General features: G+C 45.3%; 2 protein-coding genes across 2 annotated transcripts in view; both read right to left on the bottom strand.

Annotated features, from left to right (window-relative positions):
- Window positions 1-20,531, bottom strand: part of LOC120955699 (adenylate cyclase type 3) — a 41,635-nt gene extending 21,104 nt beyond the window's left edge. The window contains exons 1-6 of the mRNA XM_040376788.2: window positions 20,340-20,531; window positions 10,430-11,454; window positions 7,682-7,853; window positions 4,089-4,248; window positions 3,709-3,858; window positions 654-772 (exon numbers count right to left, since the gene is read on the bottom strand). Of these exons, the coding sequence (XP_040232722.2) occupies window positions 654-772; window positions 3,709-3,858; window positions 4,089-4,248; window positions 7,682-7,853; window positions 10,430-10,634 (806 nt within the window). The 5' untranslated portion in view covers window positions 10,635-11,454; window positions 20,340-20,531. The remainder of the gene's footprint in view (window positions 1-653; window positions 773-3,708; window positions 3,859-4,088; window positions 4,249-7,681; window positions 7,854-10,429; window positions 11,455-20,339) is intronic.
- A 1,003-nt stretch (window positions 20,532-21,534) lies between these two features.
- Window positions 21,535-21,671, bottom strand: part of LOC120958435 (alpha-tocopherol transfer protein-like) — an 8,864-nt gene continuing 8,727 nt past the window's right edge. The window contains exon 7 of the mRNA XM_040381258.2: window positions 21,535-21,671. This exon is cut by the window's right edge and continues 1,493 nt beyond it. The gene's annotated coding sequence lies outside the window, so the exon portion shown is untranslated.

Raw genomic sequence — 21,671 nt, 5'->3', positions numbered from 1 at the left:
TGTTTCATTATTATGATTTGTTCTTCGATTTTCCGGCTCCACGCACTCCTCGGCGGCCGCCATCCCCCGGGGGGGCAGCACCGGGTATGTTTATTTTCGTGTCGAATTTTCCTCGCGTTGAGCACATTCCCTCCAGCCTCCTTTCCCGCTTTCCCGTATACCTCTCGAGGGGGTCGGGAGGAAAAACTCAACCCTGATTTTGGAGTGATTTCTTTTCTTCTCTTGCACGCCGTTTTCTTTCCCTTTCACAGCGGGTGACGCAATCGACCTGAAGGCGCACCGCAACACAAGCCCTCTATTTTTTTGCCTATCTTAAGTAAATACTGCCAGTTTGTCGTTCCATCAGCCTTTCGAGAGGAAGCACAACAACAATGAAGTCAAAAAAAGAAAGAAAGAAAAGAAGATGATATGGCTACATGCTGCTGCCCCCGAAGCAAAAGCCACACACACACAGGCAGAGGAGTGTGGATAAACATGCCCCGGTGGCGTACGGCACTGCCGTTCCACACGGACGGCTTTCGATTGGTCCTGATGGGACGATTATGGTTACACGCGCGGCATATACCCACCCACTCACCCAAAAACACACACACACACAGACCAAGGCGGACGCACCGCTGTGATGGCACGTGGCCGGGTGCAAGCTTACCTACCTGACGTTTTCATGGCGACTCATGTAGATTTTCTTGAACTGCTCCGAGTTGGTCGAACCGAGATCCTGTCGCATCTTGACCGCGACGTGCTCGGGCAGCACGGAAAGCAGCAGCCGCTCCTGAAAAGCAAAAGGGTTCGGGCATGGCGGATAAGGTGGGGGAGGGGGGAGAAAGAAAATAAGATTAGATTTCGCTCGACTACGTTAAACCAACCAACGTTTTTTTTCCGCTTTTCCCTTTCTCTGTACCATTACCGCTCGGTGAAAGTAATCTGCATTTTTGCCTGCATTCCCGTGCATTCAATTTAAGCTGCTTCAATTTCCTTCCTTTGTCCTGCTTCTCCGCTTTGATTCAATTCAATTAGATTAAGTCAGCCCGATACCGTTGCCGGCGGGTTAAGTGCCGGCAAAGTAAACTACTTACGAAGTGCCAACTTCCGAAACGATACAGCACACAAACACTCACACACACAAACTTTCTAGCAGAGTGAATCTTTTGCACTTCGAAACCGTACCGAAACGAGCAAACTTTTGTTTTACGATCCATTGGATTGGATCCCAACGAAAGCCGTCGCGCGTGACGAATGTTGCAACCTCCAATGACGAGCAACAACAAAACAACGCCCGTCGTCCGTACACAGCCGTCATCGTCAGCCAGCGTCAATCGTTGTCCAAATGTGGCCATCACACTGTCGCCCGTACGAATAGCGCCGTATTTCGCATTTTCGAACTGCAGTCAAAAGAGTTGACTATTTACAGACAGGTTCTACGGTGTCTGAAGTGGTGTCAGAGAGAGCGAGGGGAACGTATTTTTACGAGTCTCGTACAAAGTGTCCGGTTAATGGGACGGGTCCCCGAACGGAGTGTCTGACCTTGCCGCGCAATAGTTGTAGTGAGGCTGTGCGTTGTTGTTCTCCGCAAATAGATGACGCTGGTGCTCGTGAGTAATTCCGCGAGCTTGTGACGACAGTGGAGGCAGCAACACGGTTACGATGCCTTTGTGCGCAAGCCGAGTGGCAAAAAAAAAACCAAACTGTTGCTGTTGCGGGTAGGTTTAACAAACAACGCCAAGACAAGAAGGTATGCGTCTGCGGTGTAATTAATTGAAAGCTCTAAGGCAACTAACGCTAATTGACACGGTGACAAATTTGATGCCGGCTCGGTGTTTGAAGCAACACCGGGGTGAAATTGTTAAACATGTTTACCGCTGCAAGTTCACGAGGGGATGCTTTTGGATTATGGAGATTGGCAAAATATTGGGCATTAAATTTAATCCCATTTTGTCAATTATAATTGACATGAGAGACACACAAAGAGATGTTACAACAGTAATCCATCTGTTTGTACAACAGAACATAATCTCAGATGAGGGATGTAGATACAGAGGTAAACAAATTTCCAAAATCAGCCGGGGTACATTGCCCGTACACGCTAGTATAATTTCGATTTTCCCTAGCGCATCTGGCGACGGCTGGTGGAAGCTTGCTTCGGGCATCGAGGGAATAGTCTTGCCGGATCTTAAATTTAAGCAGTTTTTTTATCTTTTTTAATGCAAAAATGGCTGAAATACTTGCACAACATATTTATCTATCAATTTCAAAGCTTTTCCAGTCCAGTTTTAGTTTATAAAAACATGGAATAATAACATATTTTTTTTAAGCGACTCCAAATTGTTGGGCAAAATGCTTCGGTCAGCCACTGCCAGGTATGCTAGTGAAAATCAAAATTACACTAGCGAGTACGATCAATGTAGCCCGACCTTAATAGTTCTTGGATCAAATTATACTGATCCTATTCTGGAATTGTGAAATATTTCGTACAAATGTGTTCAATGTCTACATGAATCCTTCAAAATAAAAAAAAAGAGCAATACAGATCTATACATTTTATTAAAATTAGTTGTAGTTAATAAGTGTTTTGGATAAAAAGCTTCAGACATGACTTGAAGCCTTGGGAACTCACTAACATTCATCTCGAGAGACAAATCTCCATATAACTCATCTCTAATAATGATACTTTGCATATACAATTGCATACATTCGGGCGGAATATATTGTTCTGCTCCAGAATTTCAATAGAATCAGCTCGATTGCAATGTTTTTGGCGTTTTTCAGCATATTGATTTAAAATGGAATACCCTTTCGTCATATACCAAGGGATTCGATGAAACCTTTTCAATTTGCTTTGTTCAAATTTGACTTGTGTTTGGCTGTGAACCAGAAGATCGGCGATTTATTGAGACCAGATGTTTCTAAAACCGATGAGAGGACACAACACATTATGTCAATTACTCATCTCTCTGAACGAGTATGCCGCGGAGAATAATGATCACCCTGCCAAAGGCTAGTGGCATGCTCAATTAGTCATTCTAAAAAAACGGGCAAAACCAACACCAACCAAAGATTTAAATCCCTCCCTTACGTCTACCAACAGCCAAATCAAAGCAAATCTCACCGCAAACACATAGGTGGGAGAGGATAATAGATTGCAACCGATTCCCAATGCCCCATTGTGGGAAGACCACAGCCGCCTCGATCGATACGGTTTTGCATGGAGCTTCCTACAGTCGACATATGCCAGCTGTTGCGCTGCTCAACTTCCTCCCATCTTGCCTTAAACGCATGCAACTCTACAATCCGCACAGCATTAAAGCCATTTGTAGCACGGACGGAGAAGCTAACAGGAAAGACGACCTCTGACCCAACGGAACCGAACCGTACAGCGGCATATGACTGCTTCCTTTCGTATCCGTGACTTTTGCCACACGCGACTCGTGTCATGCCTGGGGCCGAGCTGGAGCTTGTTTGATTTATGTTGCCCCCGCTGCACGGTTTGCCAAAAAAGCCGGCTCGTCCGGTCGCATCTGTTTTCCCTTACAAAGTCACGCAGAAAAGAACGAAAGAAAAACAAATGCGATTGCAATCCCGTAAGATCGTAAATCAAGCCTCCGGCCATGTTGGTTGGTTGGTTTATGATTGATTTATTTTAAAACCTTTCATGGGAGCAGAAACTCCCCTCATCGAAACACACACCGGAAGCTAACTGACACTACTGACCTGCTCGGCTGACTGCTCCTCGATCAGCATCTTCACCTCGAGGCCCTGCTTCGCCTCCAGGAACGCGCGCCGTTGCTTTGCCTCGGCCAGAAAGTAGCATAGCAGCCCGATGAGGGTGGCAGCGATCAGCAGCAGTATGTTGGCCACTTGCTGGAAAGGGGGAAAAACGGGAGAACACAAATATAACAGTACTCGAGACACGGATGGGACCGAAGCAATAAAGAGGCAATCGAACTAACAATCCGGCCCAGAATGGGTCCATGAGGTGAGTGGGATTTATTTTTGTAAAAAAAAAGAATAAGTTCTAAAAACAGTACGGAATGATTTTGCAAAAAATACCAGAGATAAAAAAACAAACGGGATGAAGAGGACGCGCTTACCTGTTCCCAAAAATAGTTTTCCTTCTTGGCCAGCCCGATGATGGCATTGACGTAGGTGGCGAACGACCCGAGCCCAAGCAGTATCCCGGTGTACTTCAGCAGCACTGGCAGGGTGACGTACACTAAAAAATTAAGCAGCACCGCCCAGCCGAGTGAATCTCTGGAAAAGATGGGAAAGAGCAGAAAGTCCCCAAGCATAAACAAAAATGAAGTCATAAAATATTACCGATGCTGCTTATATTTTGATGCTGCCTGTTTTTTTTTTGTTGCTGGGCGTAGAGAGATAGAGAGCGAGGATCTAATATTCCTTAAAGCAACGATAAAAAGGGCACACAATCTTTGGTCGATGGGAAAGTTCGTGTTCACACTCTAAGCATCTCTCCGGAGCAGTACAGTCCGGGGAGGGAGAACACGGTGGTCGGATGGTGCCATAATTCCACCAGGCAATAATTGGGTTTGGGATTTGGGACAGCTTCGGGTGTTGCGAGTAGGGGGGATTGTTAGCTGGTTCCAGTGGGGAATTACGGCGCGCCAGTATTCACCCAATCTTTACGCCGGCCGCCTTCAATTTCTATGCTGGCAGGGTTTGGAGAGGAGAGTGGGGCCGCACCGTTTGACTATGCCTTTTGCATTAAGTTTGATTATTTTGGTGGTCCTTTTTTTGCTTCTTTCTCTCGACGGTCCTTTGTGGGCAGAGTGTTTTGAATGCGGAGGCCAGGGGGATGCTATTGAATGATTTAGGAATATTCATTGGAAAGTTGCAAATGGAAGTTTGGAAAACTTCAAAAAGATGGGCACAATTTACTTGACCATAAGAGAAAGAGAACGAGAAAGAGAGAAAGAGACAGATAGTGTGTTACAGAATAATGATCGTGTTCTCTTTTTGTACGCTCCCGAACGTTACCGAGCAGCAGCAGCACATTAGTCCAGTGGTTAGGGGAGCGAACGTGTGATGGATAGGACGTAAATCAAATCTCACTACCAGCGCCGCGCGTTCAGACAAACGGCGGATGAGTAATTTCAACACATTTTTAACGCCATTATAAACTTTTCTCTTCTGTGTAAAACTATTTCGTATCTAACGATTTCACCCCACTCTCTGTTCATTTCTCAATTTGTCTGAAAACCATTCTTTATTCTGTTCTATTCACCATAAAAATGAGAGGAGCATAAAATGTGTACATCCTCAGTCCCATTTATCATATTTTGTTGCCTGGTATCTCAGGAGAGGCGTGTGTAATCATCTGCATTACTTGTTCCTGGCCGGCGCGGCTCCCAGCGCGCTCTATCACTCTCGCTGGTGCGCTTCACATCATTACACAGCTCGGTAACAAAATTATCATAAACGCGCCAAAGCTTTCAGACAAGGAAAAGCTCTCTCTTCCCACGCTGCTGCTTCATCCAAAACATTCAATCTGCACTTCACAACAGACGCATTTGTTACAAAAAATGGAGGAGCAAAAAAAAAAGAAGCTGTTACAAGAAAATTACACACACACACACACTCACAGTTGTTTACTCACATTCAGCGCCCAAGTACACGCGCCGCCACTGGCACTGGGTGTGCTATTTGCCGGATAATTAAGTTTAAATTAGGGAGTCTCCACACACACACACACACATACACTTTTGGCAGTGGCATGAATATTCATTTACATGATTCGGACGAACCGCGCATTACGTCCCACAAGGTGTGGGAGGAGGACGGTAATAGTGTGCCAGGCCACTTACTATGTTTGCATTTATGCATGTGTGTGTGTGTGTGAACCGGTGTGCGGTACGTGTATGAGGCTGTACTGGACAAGAGGGGTGGGAAGGGTGCTATTTGCACGACAACACGAGAACCTGTACTGAGCAGACATGATGGCGAAGGGATAAAGTTACAAGAGCGCACTGTCAATAAAATTAATGGACTCGCTTTGAATTCCAAAAACCGGAACTGTGATGGTGAAGAATGAGGAAGAAGGACGCTTTTTCATCCTTTTAAAATCGCTCCTATCGTGTGCTTGTGTGTTGTCTAGGTCTAGGGCCTGACGCACCGTACCGAATGTGGGTCGGTGTGCCATTACCGATAGTTTGATACGAGCCCCGTGTGTCAATCGAAAATTGATATTTGCTGTTCACCTCAATTCTTCTGAAATGGGAAGGCATACGGCGAAAGGGGTTGATGGAAGTTTAATTTTCGCGTACGAATGCACTCATCGCTTCTGTCGCTATCTTGATCACTCACTCGCTCTCTCTCTCTCTTTTTGTGTTCATTCGAAATATGATTGTTTGCGATGCAACATCAAGCTGGATCGCAGGGACAAGGCAAGCCTATCAAGGGAGCATGTTTCCATAAACGCTCCACTCCACAGACCCACGCATCAGTACACACACACGCATCTGCGGTATGGTTTTATGTACGCGTGATGAGCTTTCCACGAGCGAAATTGATTTGACAACCGAGCAGGCATAGCTCTCGCGAGCAGCAATTTATGCTCAATCGATTAAGCGAGGGAACGCGGGCACAATCACGAGAAGCCCGCTTATTAAATGATGTGAAGTTATGTGTGTGTGTGTGGGGGGGAAGCGTGGCAAAAGTGGCAGCCGAGCTGGAGATAAATGTTGATAACAAATTGTCTCGATCAAGTCGCCAACTAATCGAACCTACCAGCGCGAACATTCCCGGGGTTGACAGGATGAAATAATTACGATTTACGAGCAATGGTAATGAATTTTCCACCCTCAGACCCCCTCCGATTGTAACGCGCACGGGTGCACGCGGGGTTCAATTGAAAGGAAATTAGGTTTGCAGTGAGTGCAGCATGGAAATGCAACTAATTTTTGCAAACGGTTCTCAATTTCCGTGCAGCGAATGAACACGAAACGTTTCGCGCGGTTGGAAGAGCTGTTTGTGGTAGCTCAGGCAACACTGTAATCGGACCGGTTTGTTCGTTTTCTTAAGCTTCTTATCCTTGTCTCTTGCAAGCCTTTCCATCGTTAACCCGATTTGCTTACCGTTTCAAGGAGGAAGTTGGTCGGGGCGGTCTCGTTAGCTTTGGCAAAGTCGGAGGCGCTTCTGCTTCACGGCACAAAACAGCACTATGGAACATAGTGTGATTGACAACAGCTACACCAACAATGACAATTGCCAAGAATTTCCCTCCAACGCTCCGGGCCTTTCTTTTCTTACCCTATTTGTAGCCACATGTACGAATGGGGATCATTACGAACGGCTGCAGACGGACTGTGACGTGTATGTGTGTGTGTGTGTGTGTGTGTGTGTGTGTATGTGTCGTTAGTATTGGGGTGAAGAATGGAGAAATCATCACTGCCAGCAGCACCGTACCTTACTGTAACGAGGACTCGTTTAGCCCTTTTGCCATCGGAATCGAATTGATTGGTTCGGTCGACTGCATTTCCTGTTTCGTTTCGTTTCACTTCGGCAGAGACTCCGATCAAACAACAGCGCGCCAACGTAAACAGTCAATTCCGTGTACACTGGCAAAGAAAGCCCATACCTTACCCCGGACGGCCGGGCCAACAAACCAACAAACAACTTCCTCCTCTGTACAGCTCCGTTCCTTCCCTTGTGCTCTGTGTTCACTTACCTGGGCGTTACCGAGCCTTTAAGAAAGAGCTGCAGGAAGAGCTGCTTAATGGCGAGCAGCCACGCGAGGTGCGGTGCAATTTCCCATATGACGCCCCGGAAACGGCCCCGCCCGCAGAAGCGCAGCACGATCGCCAGGACGATGTTGATGGTGAGGAACACGCTGGTAACGACTGGAAGAGAAAAGATAAGAAAAGCACGAGGGCATTAGAGTGGGTTTGCGATTAGATTACGAAGCTGTTACTTTTTGCTGGTGTGATTTGTTGCAGGTTGAAGTTTCTTTAAGCGCTTTTTCCCCCACCCCCTGTTCGGTGGGCGGAGCGCATGAAATGTGGAGGCAATAGAAATGCAATTTCGTTCATGTGCAGCACAGATCAGGTTTGATTGGGAGATTATTGATAAATTAATTTATTAATAGCATTAAAACTATGGAGGATTACATGATGGAAGCTGTGTGGAAGAAGCTTCTCTTGTAATTAATACAATATTGATCAATTATTACAAGTTATTATTTTTTTAATAAATATTAGTTTCAGTACAATTAATAATTATTTTGAAGGTAGCTAAACGAGTAGGTAACAATGGTGATAGGACGACAATAGTAATGTACTCCAACACGATATAACTCCAAGATCTCAGTTATTCAATCCTGCCACCAATGTTTTATCTTCTTTGCTAAATTGTAAAAAGCCTTAAAATATTGTAATATTGTATAAAAATTAATAAATAAATAAATTCATACAAAATATTATTAAAAAATATAATTTAAAACCAGTTTGGCTTAATGTCAATATAAAATATGCATGGCCAGTCTTGTCCCCTGTACCGTCAACTCGTGCGGCTTAACAACATGCTCGTCATAGATTCAAGCCCCGAATGGACCGTTCCACCCTCTTGATGGTACAGGTAGGCTTTGAAAGACAGCGGTTGTTATCCCAAAAAGAGCAAGATGCATTATACAGGGTTTTCGAGGATTATATAGACATGTTCAGCGAGTTGTAGATTCGTTCAGGTATATAATAGACTCTTTCAGCGAGATATAGAATTGTTCGGAAGTAGACGTTGACATGTTCAGCGATTCTGTAGCGCTGTCATTCGTTTTGTTTACACCCTGTGCCGCAGCGTTTAATTTTTCATTCTTAAATGTCCTACAAGTAGGTAATAATCATTCCCTAAGCTGTTTAATACATGAATTAGTTAAAACAAATATATTTGTATCTGTAAAGGCCAGGGTACATTGTCCGTACTCGCCAGTGTAATTTCGATTTTGACCAGCGCATCTGAAGGCGGCTGGTGGAAGCTTTTTTTGGTCATCGAGGGAATGTTCTTGGTGTATCTCAAATTTAAGAAATTTTTTAACTGTTCTTTATGCGAAAATGCACAACATATCTATCTATCAATTAAAAAGCTTTTCCAGCCCAATTTAAGTTAAAAAAAAAAAGAAAAAAATTTTTTTTCAAGTGGCTTCAAATTGTTTAACAAATTCGGTCAGCCGCCGCCAAATGTGCTAGTGAAAATTGAAATTAAACTAGCGATTAGGGACAATGTCCTCCGGTCTTAACAATTTCTTTTTGTATCTATGTTTTATTAAATATATTTATTTATTTATTTATTTATTTTTTAGTAGGGACTGGCGTATTGCATTTATTATTTATTATACAAAATAAGCAAATGCAATGAATTTTGTCGCATTTATGAAAGTATTTGTTTGCTCATGAAATCATCTTAATTAATTTGTAGCGAATGTTATACCAAAAAGGTAGTTTCCCACCTTTTTTCAAACCTCCAAACTGATTATGAGAAACATCGACGTTATACTAAAATCACACAAGAAGTTGTACGATGAAGTTTTTTCTCTATATTTTTATTGATCAAAATGTAACATTTGTTACTAAACTCAATTGCTTTACCATCATAATCAAAACTTGTCAAAGAACAGAGGTAGAGTGGTATAAAGCTTAAGCTTTATTAGCTTTAAATCATTACAAATTCTTCTTTCCAAGATTGAAATCAAATAATCTATAACCTCACGTCTGTTACTTCAATACAAGCAAAGAGAAATGACAAAAGTAAAACAATGAAAGGACCAGACCAATTCTAAAATAGAAAATGCAAAACAAAAATGAAGACGTAGACGGACTAAAACGATGATAAAGCTGCCACCAACGGTTTGCTGAAAAGTTTACAATCCACAGCCATTGTGCAGTTAACATCTTTAAGCACAATTTAATAGGTCAAAACCCCTTCCAACAACCCACCACAGCCGGAAAAGGTCAACAGAACTGACGAACAAACGAACACGGCAGTCAAAAAATAAAACAAAGACTAAGCCAAACTTCCCCTCCCCTTCTCTCCCTTACCATGTTTTAATCATCATCCCCCCGCGGTCCAACTTTCGCTCAAAAATCTTCCAAACCATCTTGAGCGCGACAAGCAAGAGCCGCCGGATCAAATAATGGCTGCGTAATAATTGGAAAAGTTTCGAGTGATAAGAAAACTTTCCTTGCTACCCAACCACCCTGCAAATCAAGGTTTTTTACCCCCACAATTTATACACCAGCATTAGAAATGCAGTGCTGTGGCACACGGCCGCAGTTCATTTCGTTCAATTCTCGCTGAAGCTTCATTTCATTCGGCCGAAGCGGCCTCATCTTCACACCAACCCTGTCGGCAATTTTTGTGTCTCACTGCCGCTGCCTTGCCATTGTTGCAATTACATTGCAATTGCAATCCCGTGCCTCACCCTTACCTATGCTCTCGACGCTCTGGCCCTGCGGTACCGCGATGGCCCACACGTCGAACAGGATCGAGGCGATCAGATAGCAGGCGAACGCGACCCGCTTCTGCTTCAGCGCGTAGCTCTGGTACAGCTTGTCGAGGACGGCATCGGGCAGCAGCACGCCACCGGTGCCGGACTGATTGATACCGACCGTCGTCGCCATCGTGCCGTCCATCGTGTGTTGGTTGGTTGAAATTTTGCGTGCGCCTTTTGCTACACAGCTACACTTTTCACTGATCCACTCGCACGGCGCACGAAGGGTGCGTCTATTTCGTTTCTTTTTTGTTTTGATTTCACTTTAAAACAATGCCCTTTCAACCGTCGCATAGACTTATAGACAGACTAGCAACACAAATACATGCACACACAATCACTTTGCCACACGTGGGTTGCTTTGATTCGTTTGCAAGTATCAAACGCAAGATGCACAGCACAGCATGATTTTATGCTCTTTCTCTCTCTCTCTTTCTACTACCGTATTCACTTGCGAGAAGGTGAAATGATCGACTGTCGACTTGTGGATCCAACACACACTCTCACACACACTCGCACACGGATACTTAAACACACACACACCCACAAACACAGAGCACATCTGGCGATGATGTTGATGATAATGCTAACGAATGTTCCGGGGCGGTCGGAGCGCGTTTGTGCTGTGTGTTTGCTTCTATCGTTGCTGCGATGCCATCGCCACTGCTACATCATCATCGACCAGGTCGACGGCGACACGGCGAGTCCTCCTGTCCCTGTGTTGGCCCGGATGACGATGAGCTTGCGATGTTCCGCTCTTCGGTGTTTGATAAAAGGGGATCACATGTTTGTCACTGTGGCAGAATCCATCCCATCCCGTGCCCGAGCCTTTGCTGTGACGCTCGCGTGGTTGTGGCTGCTCGCTGGTCCGATGGTCTGCTGTTAGTTAAAATGTTTTTAGTTTTTATGCTGTTTTCCCGTGCACCAGCCACTGCCAGTCGTTTCGAGCTGTTGCGAGCATGCTGAGAGAACGAAAAAGGAAGAACGAAAAACAGCGATTAGGACAGAGAAAAAGAAAAAAAAACAGCTGAACGTCAACAACGTGACAGTGGAGATCGTTAATGAACTGGTTGCATATTTTCTTATCGATTTGTTCGCCCGGTTACGCCGACTTTCGTCCGCCCGTGACCACGGCAAGGAAGGCACGTTTGCAGATTTATTGCCGTTTGAAAAAGAGAAGGAGGAAACTGCTTTTTGCTGCTCTACTCCGCACAGCGCGGCACGCAATCGCGCGTTACGCGTGCCCAATCAATCATATACCCTCCTAATACGTGTCAGCTTTGCGCATCGGAAGCTGGTATATGTGGGTAGAATAGGCATGAGTTGAGAGTGAGAGGGCCAATGGGAAAATAGAGGGAGAAATCTCCAACACAAATCATTTCTCTAGAGCTTTCGGGCGAAGTTTAAGAGGTGAGTGATGGTGGATTTGTTTCTCCCGATACACCTGACCGCCCACCATCGAGATCGTAACCGAGTGAGCGCTTATAGTACGCCACCCGTCATGGCTCAACAGCCCGCAGAGGAGAAGGTTTTATTTCGACATGGGGATGTTTTTTTATGACCATCACCCGAGCAAAGGTACGGTTTCACATCTGCACCTGACTGCTATTGAAATTGATAACGGTGTTTGATGTTTATTATGGGTTGCGTCCATCTTTTTTGCCCTCGCAGTGAAGCACTTTAGATTGAAAATGGCGATTCAAAGGTGAGCTGTTTGTTTCACCCTAGCATAGATGTGCAATTTAAATTCAATAAAATATGCAGAAGAGTGTAATTTTATTTCTTTAACTCTATGGTAACATGAAATATGGTTGTGATGAAGTTAAAAAAAAGCTTTTGGGGAGCATTTTAATTTTCTCCCAGCATGTATGCTAATTAGAAAAAGTTTGTGTCAGCCCACTTTTGCTACACTCCATCATCGAAACGACGCCGAGTGGTTAGTTAGCTTAGTTGGGATGCCGAAATTGCTGTGGCGGAGGGGGGAACCATAGCTGTGCTTATACGTTGTGGTGCAGAAAATTCGCAGAATAACATTAACAACTCTTAGTGCAACGGGGTTTGTAAACGTTGTTACACACACACACACACACACACTAGCCGTTCCTTTTAACATTTACCCTGTGAAGTTTGGTGTGTATGCTACAGCATTTTTTGTTGCTACCAAAGCCGCAAGCAACTTTATACTGCAGTTTTATAAAGGCAACCAACCAGAGAAAAACATCCCCTGGAAAGTTTCCCTCTCCCAGCGATGGCTGATGCTGCAGTTCAAAGCATGTTGGTTTTGATGCGAAATTTCCACGCTCGCTTTACTTTTCTTGTGCAAGAGCAAACCCTCCTCCCCCCCATATACACACACACGCACACTCGCCCTTCAGCTCCAGCCAATTCCGTGAACCGTGTTACTGTTCGCTCTTAGCTGTACATGGGTGTGCACATTTTATTTTTTACCCCTCTTCCCTCTATCATTCTACAACTTTTAAAACAGCAACAACAAAATGCCACACGATCTCGGAGCGCTTATGGATGCATTATCCCGTTCCGACCCCGCGGGAGAGGATCTAAAACCCCGAAAACACGGCATTACAAATAATGTAACATTACATTTTACGGTTCCCATCCATATACCCGGGTGCGCTACACAACTGGGGCTGCGAAACGCAGTTTGCATTCACGGAATGCATTCACTCAGCGCTCATCGTACCGGAAACGAGCACGGAAACGAGCAGGATTAGTGGAAGCGTGCCGCAATTCTAACCGGGTGCACCATGCGTCTCCATCGCGGCTGAACCACCAGGCGGCTCCATCGCGCCCTGGCACGTGTAGCAAATAATATTATTGCTCAGCTCGTGCCTGTACGTATACCCGTCGCCCGTTGCCAACCGCCCCCTTTTCGTTGGATAAAAATGTGCGTCACTGTGTGCGAATGTTCATGTGTGTCTGTGTGTGTTAACAGATAACAAACTGGTTGCAGTTTGGAACAATTCCACGCGCCGTTTTGCAACCATTACTCAACGGTTTGTGGTTAATTTACGGGTAGTAGGCGGTCGTCGTACACTATCTATTTATAAACAAGTACACAAACACACACACACATACATACACATACTGCTCTAGATCTAATCATTACTTCTCCCTTGCCCCCTATGCGATAAAAACGGGGGAATTCCTTGTTTACACACGCCACGCGCGAAAATAATCTATTGAGCTGCGATGTATTGTTAATTATTTCCATCCCTTCTTGCCACTCGTCTCGGCTCGACTGTGCTCGTGTCTAGTGCCAAATGATGCTCCCTTTCAATTCCTCCCCTCTTCTCCCTCCCCCCTCTCACTCCCTGACGCCTGAATGCCCCGAGGGGTATCCGTACTGTTGCTGTTACCTTTCAATTATGCGCCGCTTTCGAGGTCGACATAAAATTTATGATTCTGGTTGCGGCCTCCACGCTCCATGTCCCCGATTTTCCCCCCGAGAACTCTATTTTTTCGGTTGCCAGTTGGTGGTGAGTTGAAAAGTGTCTGCAAAGTTTACAGTCAACATACAACACCGTACACAGCTGCCACGGCGGAGCACATCCTTGGCACAGCGTTGGCGCACTCGACCATTCAATTAGCTTAATGTATTTCGTGTGCTTTGGCACAGCCGTTCATAAACCACTTCACTTGCCACCGCTTCCTTGGGCTTCCTTGGTAGGGCAGGCCGGCTTTGGCGTAAATCAATAGATGGAAAGCCTTTTTCCATACCTTTTCTTTTTTGGACGACCAAATACGAGGGCGGTTGGAAGGAAAACGAAGCGAAAGGTGGTGGAAGAAAAATGGTCGATTACATGGAAACTCAATTGTTGTGGCAGTTTATGTGCTTGTGTGCTTGTGTGTGTGTGTGGTACACATTCTCGAGGCCTTATGGACAAAAAATAATAACCATTGAAAGGTCAGCACTGTCAACAGCGTTCGGTTCGGTTGAGAATTCGCAGGCCCACATTCTCGGTCCCGCGGTTGGCTGTGGTCGAAAATGTGTGTCTGGCACGAAGGGGTTTTTTCCACTAAAAATACTTGACCTACGTTGCTGACACCCTAGCTTCCCTCTTTCACTGAGGGAAGTGCTAAATCGCATCCCAACGTTCTTGTACTTTCACTCCCGCACTCTGGACAATATTCACGGAAGGATTAGCTACGGTGAGAAGGTTTTTGTTCTCTTTCTTTTTCGACATTAAAGTGTTAGTATGGAAGGCATAGTTCTCATTCCTGACCGCAAAGAAACGGTGGTCACACATAAAATATCCAACCCCGGGCACAGCATTCCAGCGCTGTACTGATCTTGAACCCAAACACACACAGGGAAGGTCACTCAATCATGCGCTAATGACGGTCAAGCTTCCGGCGTTTCGATTTGAAGATTGAGAGGATTTTAAAAAAATAAATGGCTGGAATTTTGACACACGATGAGGTTCAATTACGGGCCGAATTAAGATGACACACACCCGAGGAAGGGTGACACATTTTTGGCCCCGAACAAAAAAAGACAAGCGGATGAATAATTCAGTGGCAGGAAATGAGGAAAAGATGTTACACCTCATCATCAAAGGTGAATGATGTTTCCGTACCGTATTTTTGCTTGAAGCGTATGATTTTGGAGCTAGCTTCAACATCTAGACATTCGGATCTTGAAGTGAAGCCAAGTAGCAACAGCAACAGCACAGGCCATCCATTGGGTCAAGTGTAAGTGGATATGATGGCAATCTTATTGCGCTCCATTTCCGCAGTAATGAAACGTAGAAGGAGTAGGGGAAAGAAAACCCATCTTCCTCCATTACCAGCTTGCCCCAGATCGGCAAACTATTTTGCTCTTCTTTCATTCCCCCCCCCCCCCAAACCCCACACGCATCACCATTCACATCTCGGCACAGCAGCACGTTGATGCTTCCCTGGCTTCGGTGGAAAGCAATTAAGATGCTCCCTGGGCATGGGGCGGGGAGGGATGAATAAATGTGAGGTAGTGTCCCATTTCCAAGCCGGGTTTTCTGTTTCTGTTCGTGCAGCAGAATCTGGGTCTGGTGTGCATCAGAACTCACAACGAGACGGACGAAACGGCTGCTAGGAATCAGCTCAGCTCTCGGGGGTTAGTAAATGTTTGCTACGAAAATGATGAATGGCTGGTGTTCGGAGGAGCTAGATCTGTTTACCGAGCGGGAAAAACATCCGATTCTGATGATGATTTGCAGCCCTTTTTTGTTGCAGCCCTGATGGGACACTTGGGAATGAGAACGTTACTGACACAATATCACGAGCAAAAGCTGCGAAAATTACACTTTGAAACGTGCACACAGTAAAGAGAACCGTTACCTTAGCTGTAGTGTGCTTTAGAGTTCTTTTTTCATTAAACTGACGTGCTTGTTACCACTCCTCTATCTCCCTTCTAGGTAGCTTAAAAGCTCTCCTCCCCATCTTAAGCACCAGAGCGAAGAACTTCCTCTGCCGTTTCAGATTTACATTTGCATACTTTCGCATTTCGCAGAGCTGAGCAGAACTTTTGTGCCGCCGTTGTGCAGCGAAGGAAAGGTGGAAAATTAAATTTTATTCGCACTAACAACTGCTGCTGCTGCAGCTGCTGCAATCTGGGTCCCGATTTACTTCACGAGTAATGAAAGTGCCGTACCGGAAGTCGAAGCGACATTAGCGGGCGTAACTTCGTTTTGCACTCTCCCATACCCCAATTGGTGATGGGCGTCTCAATCTGGGTGAGGCCGAGGACAGCATGGATAGCAAAATTATATGCTAAACTACTGGCTTTCAGCAACTTAGACACACACACCAACAGACCATAAACTTCTTATCAGTTTGTTTGTCCGGAGGAAAAAGTTTTGCTCGCTTCACTTCCTCTAATGGGGTCGGACGAATCACGGACGGTGAATTTATTGCTAACAAGATGGCAATCAAGACAAGAGCCATGCCATGGTTCGATTCACTGTGTCCCGGTCCGATCCGTTGCAGGGACCTTCTCCCCTCCCCTCCCCCTTTTTTGGATTCGGCTGGAGTTGTTTTCGAAGATAAATAAGGCGAATGGTTTCGATTGCTTGTGTTCTATGTTTTTTTCTTCTTCTTGTTCTTCTCCCCAAAAGGGATGTCTCCCCATTCTCGAGCAGGGATATGTGTATTCGGGTGCGCCATTAGGGCTTACTTGGATGCTTCACAGGCACGGAAATTTCGGTCGCTAATGTATGGGGTGTTTTTGGTATTGATTGAAATCAAACTTTCTTCGCCTTTGTGCTTGTGTGAATTTAAGGGAGTTTTGTTTGGACTGCTTTGGGGTTGTTTGATGAAAGAGGAGGAGGAGCGTTTTGGAAGAGGTTTAATTTAGTTTATTTAAACAGAATTTCGTCTTCCAACACCATTCGTATGAAAAAGCTTTGAATTGTGCAGTTAATTAAGTGGCCTTTATGGATGTTTGCATAATATCTTTTTGATGTGGTTTCTATTTATAATTGACCTTTTTAATTAATTAAGACACTCATTATATTTCAATTGAATTAAAACAACACAAACCACTCAATGAGTTACATCGTTCCATTGAAAGTCCGCCAGTAAGTGGGGGAAGTAAATAAAAAGGTAAAAGGAAAATTGCAAACACCCTCAACCCTCTTAACGTCTCAATTAGAGATGATCTATTACGCACGGAATTTGATGCAAAATGTTTCCCATAAATCAAACCCACACAATCGCTCCACTCTCCTTCGCATTGCGCTTCACCATATGGCAGAGAGTGGAATGTGTAACAGACTGGCGCTACTGTCGCTGGAGATGAATATTTTAGCAAGTTAAATAATTTCCTTTATACACACACACACACGCTTGATTTGGTTGATCTCGGACCATACTCCACTGCAAAAAGGGAAGCCATTTGTCTGTTGTATCGTTGGTTTCGTTGCCTGCCTGCCTTTCAATCTCCTCCCTACGGGGCCACAAAAGTGCACGGAATCGTAATCGAACGAATGTGCGATGGATACATATTGACATACATTGACTTTCCGTCCTTGTGTGGATGCTATTCGGATCTGTCCTTGCAGCCTGTGAGCCTTTTTTTGGCTTGCTTCCGTTGTTGTTGTTCCTTCCTGTATCAAATGGGAGGGTGGGTTTTTTTTGGTTGCTGGGAGGACTACAGATCGATACTACAGAGTTGGCGGTGGTTATTTCAGTGCGATATTGCAGAATCGTGCTCGGATGTACCATTGAAAGGCTCCAAGGATTTGTAGGGGGTGGGGGGTAAGCGGTTAGAGCGATAAAAAGGCCTCCAAAAATAGTGTATTTGCATCGGGTTAACAACGTCCACGGCGAGTGGTTGAATAGATTAAATAAACGCTGGATTATTTATGGCAAACGCAGGCGATTCAAAAAGGGAGAGGAGAAATTGAAAAAAAGCCCTCTCTTCGTGGTTGCTTTTTGGGTCATTCGAACGCGAAATGGTATTTTTAGTTACCCGTATTGGTGACATGAAATTGGAGTTTGGTAGACAGCTGCCGATGTACACTTGGCTCAACGAAAGCTTTTCGAGCTGTTTGATATGAGATTTCGGCACAGGTTTGATTAGTATATTGAATAACAAAGCATTCCATTTCAAAGGTGCATGTACAACTCTCAACCTGCGTGAAGGTAACTAAACAACCAACACCACAAACTAAACTATTGAATTTGATCGGTCATGCAGAATGTCGTCTTAAGCAATGATTCAAATTTCAATCAATTTTGAGCAGATCAATCCATCTATAACAAGTGTCTGATACCGAGCATACTATTTTCAGCCTCCTTTAGAAGTCTCCTATAAACGAATATTACACCCCAAGACTCCATTCATCCTCTCTCTCTTTATGTCTCCGTCCCAAAGCTCCTCTCCGAAAAGCAACCAACTGTATTTCCATTTTACTGGCACTTAATAACATTGTAAACCTATTACGATAGCACCCGAAAATGTTCACCCACTGGCAGTCTGGTACACGCGTCTCTGTCTCCCTCCCCATCGCACTGTGTGATGAATATGACCAATCGTTTGCCGCTCGAGGCATTTTAATGCGTTTTTCATGGAACCAGCACGTCGCCCGCAGCGCCCGTCGTGTAATCGGTCTCCGGTTCCGTGATGAAATGGCCCGATCGTTTGCTGACCAGGCCCGCCGGCAAGCTATAATTTGCCCGTTAATCGTGCCTGCCGGTTGTCAAGTGTCGGCCGAAAATAAAAGGAGGCAGTGTCCCCAGCTGCCCTGAAGCATGTAGAGCAGAATAGACTTTACTCTGAAAGCACGAGTCGAGCAAAAAGTTGTGCAGGGCTTCTTTAAGCCTGCTAATAGGGATAGATGTGGAGCCTGTATTTGAGAAGCTTTTTCGGGAGCGTTTTCTCAAGGCCTCCTTTTCATCTTGGACGCTTTTATTAGCATCATGCTCCTGCTGTGCCGCCTAGGAACAGGATCTAATGGGAAGCAGTGCGTTGCTGGCAGTCCTTTGAACTACCTTTATCCAGTGTGGCATCAACCATGATTGGATCGATATTATCACCATTATCATCGATCTGTGTACAGGGCCTTGGTAGCAGCACAGGCACCATCGAGTTTCATTACTTCCGAGGTACAACGCAGCGTACCTCGTGGGGATCACTTTACATCATTACCTCTTTGCCGTAGGTCCATAGGTGCCATAGGGTGAAAAGGACATTAAAAGGTTGTGCACCACAGAGTGCCGACGAGCCTCTGCTTAGAACTATTCCAACCACCAACACCAAGCAACAGCACCTACGGGCAGAACACTTGTGCGGTACGGTTTGTTTGCTTGTTTGCTCCCCCGTAACCCCCGGAGAAGGTAAACTCATACACACACACACGTACACACAAGTTGGGAGGTCACACAAGTAGCCTCCTCTCCCCTCCAGAGGTACTCAGCCGCACTAGTTCTAGCCAAAGCCGTTCGAAACGGAACGGAAAGTGAGCGATTCTAGGGCTTTGTGCCGAAAACTCCTTTGCCAAAGAACGAAACGAAAGTGCGCGCGAGTCTTCGCGGTTCGCTTGCCCGTGTGGGCTACAGAGCGCGTATTGATAAGAATCCGATTATGTAACGTAATTCCGTGGTTTGCTTTCTTTTTGGCGTCGCTTTCGCGAGCTTCCTTCTTGGTGTCGTGGTGTAAATCGAGACATGTAAATTACAACCTCACCAACGAACGAGCTGCTCGAGTCTCTTCTCCATTCTGGACCGCTTGGTATAGCTCTCTATTCCGGCCGAGTAAGAACGCTGGGCTGGGTGGAATACATTGGTTACCATCCCCACCCGGCGTAGGCTCGACGGCACGAAAGGGATATCCTCCACCATCGAAACAGCACCAACACTTGAGCAAACACCAACACACAGACACACACACACGTACGCACTACGCCTTCCAGACATCCACACACAACCTAGGAGGGTGGGTTTTGGGAGGGTGGTGGCGACAGCATAAACTCCCGGGGCCCTGATAACGCACGCTCGCGTTGCCACTCGTTGTGAAACGGTTTTGCGTCTGGTCTGGTGTCGCCCGGTTTTGCTCCTCGTTTCGTTTTATTCGTTTCGTGCCCTAACTAACGGGGCCTTCTGCCCCGCTGGGGGTTAACTGATTGGCTGGGCTAGATCGGCACGCGGGTTTTTTTTACGGCCCTTGTGCTGTGGCGAGCGGGCGGACCGCCGTTTTGGGAAGCACCAGCATTGGAGAAATCAAAGCAAAAGCACCAAAGGGCACCAACAGCGACACCAAACGCTTCACACATACACACTCCTAGACACACTCGGCTGGCGGTGCAAACGGTGGCGACGGTGGCACAAAATGGAGGACGCAGACATTTACCCTTCCGTCCGCATGCAGACCAGGAGCACCACCACTAGCCTAGAAACGCACACATACACGCGCACAGACACACAGTATGGGGTGGGAGGCTCGGTGTTTGTGTGTGTGTGTTGCGAGCTGGTCACACAGCACCGGACACGGACACGTCCAAGGATGTCAAACTTCACTCACAGACTGAAGCAAGCGACCGTTTCACCACACCTGGATGCGAGCGAACCTTTCGTGTAAGAGAGCTAGCCCTGGCCAAGAGAGAGAGAGAGTGGTAAAGGTGTTTTTCCTTTTTGTGAGAGCGCGTTTTCCGCTTTTTCGCGTGCCTGTGTACTAAGGGCCGGTGTGAGTGAGTAGTGAGAGCTGGTGAGCGAGCGGAGCTCAGTTTTTGGTGGTGAGTTTTGAGAGAGCAAGCGAGAGAAGACGCAGACACATGGTCTCGGACGGTGTTCGGAGGATTTGTTCCTAGAATGTGGAGCAGTGTTGTTTGATAAATGACATTTACTTGTTATCGTTGTTAGCTATAGGGGGAAAAACTCCCATGAGAGAATCATATTTTAGAAAAATATTGTTTAAACTATTTTGTTGTTATTTTACCAAAATATTTTGTAAAAAACATATAAATCGTCAACAAAACGATACAAACAAAATTATGTTCAGTAAATTGCATACTGTAAGGCGTATTTCTTCTCAAACCCTGCCTTACCATACCCTTCGCCTAAAGTTATGCAATTTTTCTTACAAATTTACTTTCATTCTGCATTCTTAACATATTGAACCGTATTTGCAACAATTATGAATTAAAAAAAAAAAAGAAAAATAAGATTCACTTCGTTACGTGGGTGGATAGGTACGCTTGGGCACATCATTGTATACAAACAACTTTCACTACTCAGCACATTCAGTCAGCGAAAAGAGCTCTCCCTGCGTGTGTTTGATTTATAGCAACGGCTCTCCCCGTTCTGCCCAAGAGTGTTCGTTTGCTGAGAAATATTTTACCACTTTCTCCCTAGCGTCGCTCACCCATTAAAGGTTGATGAAAATGAGCACCTACTTAGATAGATTTCCCCACACAAATGGCACTCAAAAGTGGGAAACCACGGATGAGTTCTGTTGAATGTTGGCAGGAAAGAAAGAACACTTCTATTGGGTTGTCGCACGAGTTCGGTTGCATAATAAATAAATCAAATAAAAGTAGGCGTTTTTTGATGTTTGAGCGAAAATAGATTTTATTTGCTATGTGTGTTTGCTTCATTCAATTACGTGGCTAAACTTCAATCAACAATCGCTAGTGACATTAGAATTGGTTTATTATTTTTTTGTTTGATTTGATTCTATTTTCGC

The sequence above is a fragment of the Anopheles coluzzii genome, chromosome 3 (genome assembly GCF_943734685.1).
Source record: "Anopheles coluzzii chromosome 3, AcolN3, whole genome shotgun sequence".
NCBI lineage: Eukaryota > Metazoa > Arthropoda > Insecta > Diptera > Culicidae > Anopheles > Anopheles coluzzii.
The sequence above is the reverse complement of the archived record's forward strand: the minus strand, read 5'-3'. Positions and strand labels throughout refer to the sequence as shown.